This window comes from Eretmochelys imbricata, chromosome 5, assembly GCF_965152235.1.
Source record: "Eretmochelys imbricata isolate rEreImb1 chromosome 5, rEreImb1.hap1, whole genome shotgun sequence".
Lineage (NCBI taxonomy): Eukaryota > Metazoa > Chordata > Testudines > Cheloniidae > Eretmochelys > Eretmochelys imbricata.
The window spans coordinates 27796326-27809140 of NC_135576.1; the positions used below are offsets into that span (position 1 = coordinate 27796326).

At 36.9% G+C, this 12815-nt stretch overlaps 1 protein-coding gene across 2 annotated transcripts in view; it reads right to left on the bottom strand.

The window, feature by feature from the left end:
• Positions 1-10393: 10393 nt before the first annotated feature.
• The window catches only part of FYB1 (FYN binding protein 1), a 113526-nt gene continuing 111104 nt past the window's right edge, over positions 10394-12815 (bottom strand). For both annotated transcript variants that reach the window (XM_077816783.1, XM_077816782.1), the window contains 3 exons: positions 12494-12527; positions 11235-11266; positions 10394-11102 (listed from right to left, as the gene is read on the bottom strand). In XM_077816783.1, the coding sequence (XP_077672909.1) occupies positions 11080-11102; positions 11235-11266; positions 12494-12527 (89 nt within the window). In that variant the 3' untranslated portion in view covers positions 10394-11079. The remainder of the gene's footprint in view (positions 11103-11234; positions 11267-12493; positions 12528-12815) is intronic.

Consider the following 12815-nt stretch of genomic DNA (forward strand, 5'->3'; position numbering starts at 1 on the left):
ACTGCTGCCTAGCCATTCGGCCCCTAGTCTGTAGCGGTGCATTGGATTCTTCCATCCTAAGTGCAGGACCCTGCACTTATCCTTATTGAACCTCATCAGATTTCTTTTGGCCCAATCCTCCAATTTGTCTAGGTCCTTCTGTATCCTATCCCTCCCCTCCAGCGTATCTACCACTCCTCCCAGTTTAGTATCATCCGCAAATTTGCTGAGAGTGCAATCCACACCATCCTCCAGATCATTTATGAAGATATTGAACAAAACCGGCCCCAGGACCGACCCCTGGGGCACTCCACTTGACACCGGCTGCCAACTAGACATGGAGCCATTGATCACTACCCGTTGAGCCCGACAATTTACTGAATTTCAGTCAGTTACATACCTCTGCAAATCAATTGAAGGCAACAGATGCACAGATGTAATTGAAGGCCTAATTTAACTTTCAGTACCTTTATTATTGGTAATGGCATGAGCTTGCTTGACTAGCAGATCTTTAAAAAAAAATCCCTTTGCTTGTAAACTGAGCCCTGATATGAAAATCATCTTGTCTTTACAGGGATTCTAGCAAGCATGTTTGATTAAAAAAAACATATGACTATACCATTAAAATTGACTTCCATGTTCTTTGTTAACTTTTAAAAATTAACTTAATTCTTCTGAAAGCCATGGGATTGAGAGCTCTGGATATCAAAGTCTGATCTATCCATAGAACTGGGGCAATGTAGTTCTCACTTCCTCATACAGCTTTGTCAATATACCTCACACTTTAGCCTGTAAATGTGAGAGAAGGTGTCAGGGTTACAGTGTCAATTGCACCTTAGACCCTTAGTCCCTCTTGAGTGCACCCCTGAGAGAACTGGGTTACAACACCTCACTATAGATAGAATGATACAGTACAACCACTCTTAAACTGGTTCTCTTGGCTGCAGCCCCTTGGTTTCCAACCATATTAACAAAATAGGCCCAGCTTGATTTTAGCACCTGTTTTCCTCCAGAAGCCTGTGGCAGTATAACTTTGCAGCTACAAAGAAATAGCATCTTCAAAACAACACATTACTTATTCATTCCTCAAAGCTATAAAACACATAGAGCAAAAGGTAAAACCAATAAAAGGCCCACCCATATGGGTCGTTTCTATATCTTTGATCCTAGGTTTAGTCTTAGAAAGGGGGTAATCCATTCTAGCCTGGATGGAGCCAAACAAGGGATATTCCTCCTTAGTTCCCCCCTCCTTTGTTTCCACAAGGAGCTTTATCTTTGCCACTATCTTGTTAGGACTGTCAAGTGATTAAAAAAGTTAATCCCAATTAATTGCACTGCTAAACAATAATAGAATACCATTTATTTAAATATTTTTGGATGTTATTACATTTTCAAATATGTTGATTTCAATTACAACACAGAATACAAAGTGTACAGTGCTCACTTTATATTTATTTTTATTACAAATATTTGCACTGTAAAAAACAAAACAAAAAAATTTTTCAATTCACCTAATATAAGTACTACAGTGCAATCTCTTTATCATGAAATTTGAACTTTCAAATGTAGAATTAAGTATAAAAAATAACTGCATTCAAAAATATCCACTCAGTCCTACTTCAGCCAGTCACTCAGACAAACAAGTTTAGTTACAATTTGCAGGCGATAATGTTGCCTGCTTCTTGTTTACAATGTCATCTAAAAGTGAGAAAAGACGTTCGCATGGCACTGTTTGTTGCCGGCATTGCAAGATGCGCTATGCAGATGCGCTAAAGATTCATATGTCCCTTCAGGCTTCAACTATCATTCCTGAGGACATGCATCCATGCTAATGACGGGTTCTGCCTGATAACGATCCAAAGCAGAGCGAACTGAAACATGTTCATTTTCATCATCAGAGTCAGATGCCACCAGCAGAAGGCAGATTTTCTTTTTTGATGGTTCAGGTTCTGTAGTTTCTGCATCTGAGTATTGCTCTTTTAAGACTTCTGAAAGCATGCTTCACACCTTGTCCCTCTCAGATTTTGGACAACACTTCAGATTCTTAAATCTTGAGTGGAGAGTGCTGTCACTATTTTTAGAAATCTCACATTGGTATCTTCTTTGCATTTTGTCTAATCTGCTGTGAAAGTATTCTTAAAACGAACATGTGCTGGGTCATTATCCAAAACTGCTATAACATGAAATATATGGCAGAATGTGGGTAAAATAGAGCAGGAGACATACAATTCTCCCCCAAAGAGTTCAGTCACACATTTTATTAACTTTTTTTTTTTAACGAGCATCATCAGCATGGAAGCATGACCTGTGGAATGGTGATCGAAGTAGGAAGGGGCATACAAATGTTTAGCATATCAGGCACGTAAATACCGTGCAATGCCGGCTACAAAAGTGTCATGTGAACACCTGTTCTCACTTTCAGCTGACACTCTAAATAAGAAGCGGGCAGCATTATCTCCCATAAATGTAAACAAACTTGTTTGTCTTAGTAATTGACTGAACAAGAAGTAGGACTGAGTGGACTTGCAGGCTCTAAAGTTTTACGTTGTTTTGTTTTTGAGTACAGTTATGCAACAAAAAAAAATCTACATTTGTAAGTTACACTTTCACTATAAAGAGATTGCACTACAGTACTTGTATGAGGTGAACTGAAAAATACTATTTCTTTTGTTTATAATTTTACAGTGCAAATATTTGTAATAAAAATAATAATATAAAGTGAGCTCTGTACACTTTGTATTCTGTGTTGTAATAGAAATCAATATATTTGAAAATGTAGTAAAACATCTGAAAATATTTAATAAATTTAAATTGGTGTTCTGTTGTTTAACAGTTCAATTAATTTTTTTAAGTTAATTGCATGAGTGAACTGCGATTAATTGACAGCCCTAGTTCTTGTGGTTTCCCCTTTTATCCTCCTTTGATTTAATTGGTGGCCTACAGGCAAATTAATATCAAACAGATAACCTGAGGGGTATATGCTATTTATAAAAAATACTACACATAACTCCCTCACTCTCCAAATATGGTAATTTCTATTTCCATATCCAGCCAATCCTGAAAATGGCATAAAAGAGTGCAGTTATGATAATGGTTTCATGATATGGAATTGTGTTCACTAGGAAATGTACCAGGATTAATTCATTTCACACAGGCCACTAAAATGCCATGTAATGGCATTTAGTCACTACTAACTTCTGGTCTGTATTTAAACCCAGGTGTGGCTGAAACTCAGGGAGCTAGGGGTTGGTAACAACCAAATACAAGGTTTTTGCTTTCAGCACTCCCATTATAAAAATTGTTCTAGCACCCCTGTTTGAACCTGTTACCTACAAATTATAAACTATTAATCCCATTACCAGTGCCATACAGACACTTACTCACTGTGTTAAAAAGAACTCCACCACTATTCTCCCCAAAAATAGGGCTAATTACAAAAGAGTAACTTTTTAATTGTCGGATAATATTTTGCTTTGTTGTTGCAGAACAAGTCAGTCAGCCAGTGGAGGGAACACAGTTTAACCAATGAACTCCATCCCACCGCTCTGCTAACAAAAACAGAAATTACCTATGATGATGACACACAAAGCCGTGTCATATCCAATGGGAGCCATATTTATTTCCACTCCATCGAAGACAAGGAGAAAACCAATGTTTGCAACATTAAAAAAAAGGTTGAGGTTTTATTTTTAAGCTTCAATTATCACAAAAAGAGTAAATAATGAAAAGTACAGTAGCTTTAACTTGCACTTGGATATTTGCCAGGTGTCCACAGAAGCCTGCTGCAGAATGAGTCTGCTTCCCAATCCAGTGACTTGTGAAGCTCATGCCCTGGAAAGAGCTGCCTTCTCAGGATTGGGAACAGCACAACTTGGATCCTTCGTACTGCCCACTCTCCTCTTGTTTAACAGGTAATGCAGAAGAAAAAATGATGTATAATTATACCAATATAAAAAGAAAAAGAGTACTTGTGGCACCTTAGAGACTAACAAATTTATTTGCTTATAAGCTTTCATGAGCTACAGCTCACTTCACTGGATGCATGTGCATCCGATGAAGTGAGCTGTAGCTCACGAAAGCTTACGTTCAAATAAATTTGTTAGTCTCTAAGGTGCCACAAGTACTTCTTTTCTTTTTGTGGATACAGACTAACACAGTTGCTACTCTAAAACCTATACCAAAATAGTTAAACTGCTATTGTTATACAGGTGTAACGCTCCATGTGGACACTTTTATGCCAGAATAAGATTGGTGCTTTTTTTTTTGTTTAATTTAAACCCCTTTCAAAGAGACATGCCTCAGATTCAGCAAAACAGCATGACCTAATTGGATGTGATACCAACGCAGCACTTTACAAGTTTGTCATTCTTTAAAATAGGAACAATATACAGTCCTAACTGATTGCAACCAGGTAAAATATACTGTATGTCTAGTTATGGAGAAAAAATAATTTAAAAAATGCACATAACCATGCAGTATAAAATATAAAAACTCTGACAGCTTAAAGCTTTTCAAGTGACACATCAGGTCTTGCTAACTTATATATACTATGTGGTTTGGTTAACTCTTGCTTAATGTAATCATGCATTTATGGGTCCATTTATGTAAAGTTATTCATGGCATTGTGCACCACATAAGCTCTGAAAAGCTGCAGACATTGACTCTGCCTGTTCTTGACATATTAATAATGGAAATTTGCTCTGAGGCAAAAGACTTTAAGAAACAAAACTATTATATGGCTCGAAATTTAAAGTGTTGCCACAGAGAGGAGGATGTATATAAATGAGGCTCTTCACCAACCCAAATTGGAAATTACCTGATTCAAAACTTTAGTGACTGCAGAGACAATTTTCTTTTAAATTTTGTGTCTGTTCTTCTGAAAGTTGCAGTCACATCTGCGGAAGCCTTTGACTATGTGCTTGGGTAGTGACTGGAAAAATGCTAAAGACATATTTATACCAATATTATTTTACATTCATATAACTGTATGAAAATGGATGAACTCCCTGAGAATTTACTGGAGTCAATGTACAGCATGAGAACTGGCTACCCTCATACAGTCAGTATGAAATGGCTTATTGTGACCATCCATTCTAGTAATGAAAGGGGTAGAAAAAAGGGATGGGATGCAAAAGAAAACAACTGATACTTTTTATTGTTTTTCAGCTGGCCCCAGTGAGACATGTGGTTATGGCTTTCTTACACCTTACAGACTCTCTGTTTGAACTCTGAAGGAAGTTCCCTGGGTGATAGTGAGAGAAGGAAAGTGCATTTGGCCTAATTTCAGATTCCATTGGATAATTGGAATGAAACTCAAAATACCAGAATCATAGTTCTCTTTAGTGGTTGCTGAATCACTGAGCCTCTGCCCTTGTCACCCACTGAGTTAAGAATCTTGCACAAAAAGAGTCTTTAAACAGCAGAGCCATAAAAAAAATATGAATGTGCGGGGGCCAGGGACACAGGAGCAGGTGAGCAGTGAAGCGGGATCAAGAAAACAAGGAACAAAGAAGCAGAAGAGCAGGGGACAGAGCATCCTGGTCAAAGAATCAGGGGACAGTGGAACAATTAATAGTGATAGAAATTTAGGAGAGCACAGGATAGGGACAGGGAGAGGAATAGGACAGAGAAGCCGACAGCATGGGACAGCGCTCCTGGCAGGGAAAGGAGTATGGTGCCAAAGAGATAGCACTTCTTCAAATCAACACAGAGACAGGAGACTGCAAAAGACTTGGAAATAGTGTCCAGAGTAGAAGAGCGAGCTGGGGAGAGTGCCCAAAGTGCCTGGAGAGCTGGCAGAACAGGGAACTAGGGAATGTGGCCCTTCCATCCGTCAGGAGGAAAAGGAGACAGGACTCTCAGTTTGTGTGTGTGCACATTTTGGAAACAGTTCCCACCTAAAATGCATGCATACAAATGGGAAAAGCAGGGAGCTTTTCCTGCTAAGAGTTTGAAAATCAGAAGTCAGGCCAAAAACGGATTAGAAAAAAAAGCCAGGTTTAAGGGTTGTTGGGTTTTTTTATTGCCTCATAATGCTTGTGCTTACCAAGCTGGCAATATTGCTGCTCTCAGGCTGCTGCTTTATCTAAGGGACATTGTAAATGTCCTATTCAAATAGCAGCAAAATCCCGAAAATCAAACAAACCCTATGTTGATATCAGGACCCGGGGAATGTAGATAATACAATTTTAGAATTTTCCCCTATTTTTTTGCTGCATTCTACAATATTCTGTAACTTCTAAGGTTTTGTTTAAATACAGTTGTCTTATAAGGTTGCAGCCACCCAAGCATAAACAGATATGCTGTGCAACTGGTTTGCATAAAACTGACCCCAGTTCAGTGAAACATTTAAGCATGTGGTTATCTTATATTTAACATTGAAGTCATTTGGACACCCAAAATTAGTGAACACTTTTGACAGTCTTGGCCTTCCTCTGTTGATACCTCTTTTCCTCATCTCAGAAATAGGAATTATAATATTTTCCTATCTCACAAGAGAATTGTGAAGATAAGTTAATTAATATTCATGAGTATCTCAGATTTTATTGTGATGAGAGCCATAAAGAAACCCAGAGGAAAGAAATAGTTCTGTATTCAGTGCAGAGTTTGGAAAGTGTGCTGTAAAAGATTCAGGGGCCCCTAACTGAATGATGAGGATTGAACAGTACCCTTAGTTTCACTTTATGCACTGAATGAGGCAGAGGTTCTGTGGAAAAAAATAGTATGTCATGTAATGCACAATTAAAGACAATAAGATACATATCCACAAGAGGACAGAATTAAAAGTTGCACAGACAAGCTGTCATAAATATAAAGGGAAGGATAAACACCTTTAAATCCCTCCTGGCCAGAAGAAAAACCCTTTCACCTGTAAAGGGTTAAGAAGCTAGGATAACCTCGCTGGCACCTGACCGAAATGACCAATGAGGAGACAAGAATCTTTCAAAGCTGGAGCAGGGGGGAGACACAAAAGGTTCTCTCTGTCTGTGTGTTTTTTTGCTGGGACCAGAGCAGGAATGCAGGTCAGAACTCCTGTAAAGGGCTAATAAGCAATCTAGTTAGATATGCGTTAGATTCTGTTTTGTTTAAATGGCTGATAAAATAAGTTGTGCTGAATGGAACGTATTTTCCTGTTTTTGGGTCTTTTTGTAACTTAAGGTTTTGCCTAGAGGGATTCTCTTTGTTCTGAATCTGATTACCCTGTAAGGTGTTTACCATCCTGATTTTACAGAGGTGATTCTTTTACTTTTTCTTCAATTAAAATTCTTCTTTTAAGAACCTGATTGCTTTTTCATTGTTCTTAAGATCCAAGGGTTTGGGTCTGTGTTCACCTGTGCAAATTGGTGAGGATTTTTATCAAGCGTTCCGCAGGAAAGGGAGTGTAGGGTTTGGGAGGATTTTGGGGGGAAAGACGTTTCCAAGTGGGCTCTTTCCCTGTTATATATTTGTTAGACGCTTGGTGGTGACAGCAATAAAGTCCAGGGGCAAAAGGTAAAATAGTTTGTACCTTGGGGAAGTTTTAACCCAAGCTGGTAAAAATAAGCTTAAGGGTTTTTTCATGCAGGTCCCCACATCTGTACCCTAGAGTTCAAAGTGGGCTTTGACATAAGAGTGGGAATTGACATAAGCTTAATTCTGGCATTTCCTAACTGCTACACCCTTCTCCTGGCCCCATCAGCTCCTTCAGAATCTAAATTTTCATTTACAATTTTTTTTAAGTTTGTACCTTTGATTGCAAATATATCCATCTGAACATGAACAGACACAGTGTTCAAGTGTGCAGACAAACAGACTGAAGCTATAGCTCCCAAGAGTAAATTTGCCCCACCTCCACCAAAGGCCCTAAAAGCAATAGGATCTATGGGATTGGTGGTGGGAAGGGTAGTGCAATAGGACTCCCCAGAGAGATGTGGTTTATTAATATAGTGTGGGGAGTAGCCAGAGGAGCTGCAGTTATATGGATTAAAAAATAACCCTCCGTTCAGGAATGCACAGAGAATCAATTGCTACTGTACAATCCATAGCCTGTAGTAAAAGCAGAAAAATGGCTCCGAAACCACTGAGTTGGAAGGAGAGTTCCTTTTCTCTCAGCACTCCTTGATATTCAGCCCTTTTCCCTGGACATGGCACAGGCAGCAACATTTGCTCCTAAGACAGATGCAAGCAAACTGATCCTATTTGACAAAACCGGGTTTTTTTTTAAAGCTGACATTTAATTACCTGCTTTTTAATGTCAACTTTGTTAACTGTTTCATTGTTGAATACTTTAGCAGACATATCCAGCAACTCCAGGATTGTGGATGGAGTTTGGGATTATGAGGATAGGAATGTTAGCAGACTACCAGCAACTTTCACCTTCCCTTGGGAAGTTTTAAAGATGGCAGAATAGACTACATAAGAGAAAAGACCAAGATACAGTCTTTATTATGCTGTTCCATACTTTGTGTTTTTCAATAATATAGGCATAGACTTTTCTGTCTGAAAGTTTTCCTGCTTACATTTCACATTTTAAAAAGTTATTACTAACAAAGTAATGTCACATCTGTAGTAGTACGCTGTCACATCGAGTGTAACATTGACTTACATATTGTTTGCTGCTCAGTGACAATTTTGGCAGAACGCAGTGCACCCACATTTCTCACTGGAAGTGCACACTTTCATTTAGAGAAAAAAAGATTGGTTCCAGAGAATGGCATTGGTAAAATAAAAATAAGTTACTCCAGTGATTTGCTAGTATTTTATGACACTTTTAATCAGTCTGAACGGGCCATGTTACGTTATGATTTATAAAGTTGTATACTATCTATGTCTGTTATATTATGGTTATAAGAGATCATATGATTATTTGGAAACTGGAAGAAATATTCAAAATGTATTGCTAAAAGCCTCACTACTCACAAAGTCACACCAGTACAGGGGGACAACAAGAGGCCCATGTACCACTCAAGTCCTACTTAAGCCCTTGTACTTGTCCTCTGCACAGGGGTAAATTGTACACAGTGATTCGGGTCTGATTCCATTCTCACTGAAGTCATGTCAGTGACTGTAAAAGGAACGAGACTGGACATTTACATAGGAAATCAACACAAATCTTTTTGTCAGTAATTAAAGTTGGCTAGGTGTGAAAATATTTTTCCACTAGCAGGCAGGTAGCCCTATATTGCAGTGTCTGAATTCCAGCTGAGCCTTCTGTCGCATCCCTATTTTGATACGCTGTCGTCAGTGCCTTTGAAAAATAAAACAGATTGAAGCTGCTAAATAGTTTAAAACATTCATGGTACTTAAGAGAGGCCAGATTTCAAATTGGGATGCTAACAGTGGTGCTTAAATGCCTAAAATAGGTATTTGTGTGCCTATGTGCTGATGTGAACATTCAGATGCAGAACTGGAGGCTCTAATTCAGTGCAAAACTTCAAAACTGGCTCCAGATTATAAAAACCTGTGATTTTAAAATATTATTTAGACTATGGTTTACAGGTGGTTATGTGATGTTAAATCATGTTTGCTACTAAACATCGTAAAAAATGTGTTCTATTTCATTTTATACTTGATATCCTTCTATGCCGTGACTACAGAGGAGATTAGGGACAATAATTGCTGTAGCTATCCTAGTGCAAGCCCTAGGGTGAAATCCTGGCTCTACTGAAATCAGTGGCAAAACTCCCACTGAGCCAAGATTTCACTCTGGTGTATGCAGGCTTAACTGCTATAAGCAGTAACTTTTACTTACTTTGGTTTCAAGCTTGGGTAAGCTGCACTATTGCAAGTCATAGTTTATAGCAGTTTTGCCTGTCTTCATTCGGGGTTTGCACTAATCCTGCTACACTGGTGTTAGCTAGTTACTGATGGCCAAAATTCCCAATGTAGACAAGACCTGAGAAGCTACAAATAAAATCTCATTTTCTAAACATTTTGTTCTTCTGTGTTTGGGGTTCATTGTTAATACTATTGTATTTTCAATGGACCCGATACGAATAAGTGCAAAGTAATATTAATAATTTATTACATAACTTATTTTACTATAAAGACTTGCTTATTTGTATAATAGCATCATCAATGAAGCTGGCAGTTTTAGAAATAGGTTTTGTTAGCTGCGTCCTTCCTTTAACTGACTCTAGTGTAAGAAAGCAATATTTAAAAGAAAAATCTCAGCATCAGAATGTTGCAATTTGAGACTATGTATATACATTAAATCGATAGGCTATTTCCCACCAGATTATACAATTATAAGAAGTAGATTTTCATGCCTAAACTAGAGTAATGACTTGGCAAATTCCCTTTAAACTAAACAGAGAGTAAAGCCTTAGGATAAACATCCTGAAAATCTGCTGAATAACAAACGATGTGCTATATAGTTAAGGAGATCCTTCCATGGCTAGTATCTCAGAGTTCTGTACATAAAACACATAAAAAACCTCGATAAATTATGTTTATTATTGTGTAATTATTATGTATTCAAAAATAACATATGAAACATTTAATGATTATTTTAGAGAACTACAGTCTGTTACTGGTACAGTATAAACTTTAGCAGTGGAGGCACATGGCCATGTTTATCACATTAATCCTGACTATTAAAATTGGAATATTGAGTCAATGATATATTGGCTTCTCTGCCACCCACTTCTATTTTCTGCTTTCACAACAATGATGCCTACCATTGGTGGTTACATGTCTTTTCATGATGCTGTCCTCCACAACGTGGGCAGTCCATGCCACCAGGGCCTACTGGCCCACATATCCTTTGTAGCCGTGAATTGGCATCTCTGGGTGAAGTTGCCTGATGAATTATTTTTATATGGACCAGTCGACTGTGGCAGAGGCAGAAAGGACACATTTGATGAAAATTTTAATTTCAGTTCAGATTACCCAAATTTTAGTTGTGCTGATACATGACAAAGAGGAAATACCATTCAAAGCAATAAATCCAAAAGATCTAACGTTCGACAAAGATTAACCAAAACTTGGTACATGTAGAAGGGTAATCACTGATGATAGCCATCACTTGTGACTAATCAGCTTTGGTGATGTTTCATGCCAATTGGAAATCCAGAGGAGATAGTACCCCCAATGAGGTTCACACTTTAACAATATTCAAGATTAATCATTATCATAGATGCAACCTGAATGGGAAAGAAAATGCAAAAATATTAGTATTGTATAGTAATTTACTACTAACATAGATTTTAAAAAGTGATTTATTTCAGTTACATTACATGTAACAATTACTATATTGTTTGAAATGTGCAACATACCATCAGCAATATCATCGTAGATATCTCCATCACTGTAAATTTAGAAAGAGAAAAATATATTTGATCTTAAAAAAACCTCACATAGTATATATTATCATTTGCAAGTAGATACAAAATTAGGTAGCATGGTAGACACATATCAAGTAATTAAACACGGTTAAGGAAATACCATATTTATATATAGACTTCAGATATTTCTATATTTGGAAGGAACATTCTGAAATCAAGACAGGTAGAGAGGACAACATGCTCAAGGAACTTGAAAGTAAAGAATAGACATGGATAACATTTTTTTGGAAAATGGCATTTTTAAAAACAATGTAAGAAAAATGATGACTAAAAAAATCATCATTTTTGTGAGTACTTTTACAAAATGTTCATTTAAAATGAAATGGTCATTGATTTTCATTTTTATTTTTTTAACCAATAAATGAAAACAGTAGTAGAGGGAATCATCATATCCTTAAACTTTCTCAAAAGATGCTCAGCAATATAATAATGGAACTGGAGAAAGTAAATGCTAGACAACACATTCAGCTATTGTCCGTTTACAAACAGTACATGCTCTCCAAAGAGTATATTTTCAAAACAAGTTATTTACTTATGCACTTATTTATGTAATTGAATAGTCCCATTGTTTTTAACGGGACAACTCATATGTTTAAAGTTAAGTGCATGTATAAGAGTGTGCAGGGTTGAGGCCTAAATCTGTCATCTAATTTGGTGTTTAAGGGCCTGATCCAAACCCTACTGAAGGCAATGGAAGGACTCCCATTTACTTTTATGGGCTTTGGATCAGGCCCTAAATGCTAAAGCCAGTGCACCTAGACTGAGTATTGGAAGCATAAATATTGAGCCAAATTCTGCTTTGGATTACACCTGTGCAGCCCCACTGGAATTAAACAGGAGAAAATTAGAGGAGAAATTGGTCTAATATATTTAAACATTTGAAATTGCCATCATTTTAAGTAATGTGCAGTTAAATAATGGTTATTATAATATTCAAATTATGGATTAAGGCATGTTTTGTATAATTTTTCAATGCTGAGTCCTGAATTTTTCAATGCTCAGTCAATAATACAGGAGTGGTTCCACAGATAATTTCAAACACAAATGTGGGAAGATTAAACTTCATAACCAATTTAGCAATAAACTCATACAATAAAATATTTTATTTTCACTTTTAGTTGCACAATGAGTAGTTAACAGCAAAACTGAATGTTTTATGACAAGTTTCCAGAAGATCATTTTGTACTTACTTCTCCATTAAACTGCTTCTCAGGACATAGCCATCTGTAAAATTAAATATACATATATATATATATATATATAATTTCAATTTACATTATATTTCTTGTGTTCCCAGAGAAAGTCATTTGAAATGCATAGTGCATTTTTTAATACATAAAATAGAAATATATATACCTACGGTACAGTAGAAAGGAAGAGGTGGTAATCACAGAGAATTTACACACATGATACTGAAATGAATTTAAAGTGATTAATTCATCATTAATTATTATTGTAATGAGAAGTAGCAGTAGAAGTAGTAATATTATGGTAGCACCTACAGGTCCCAAT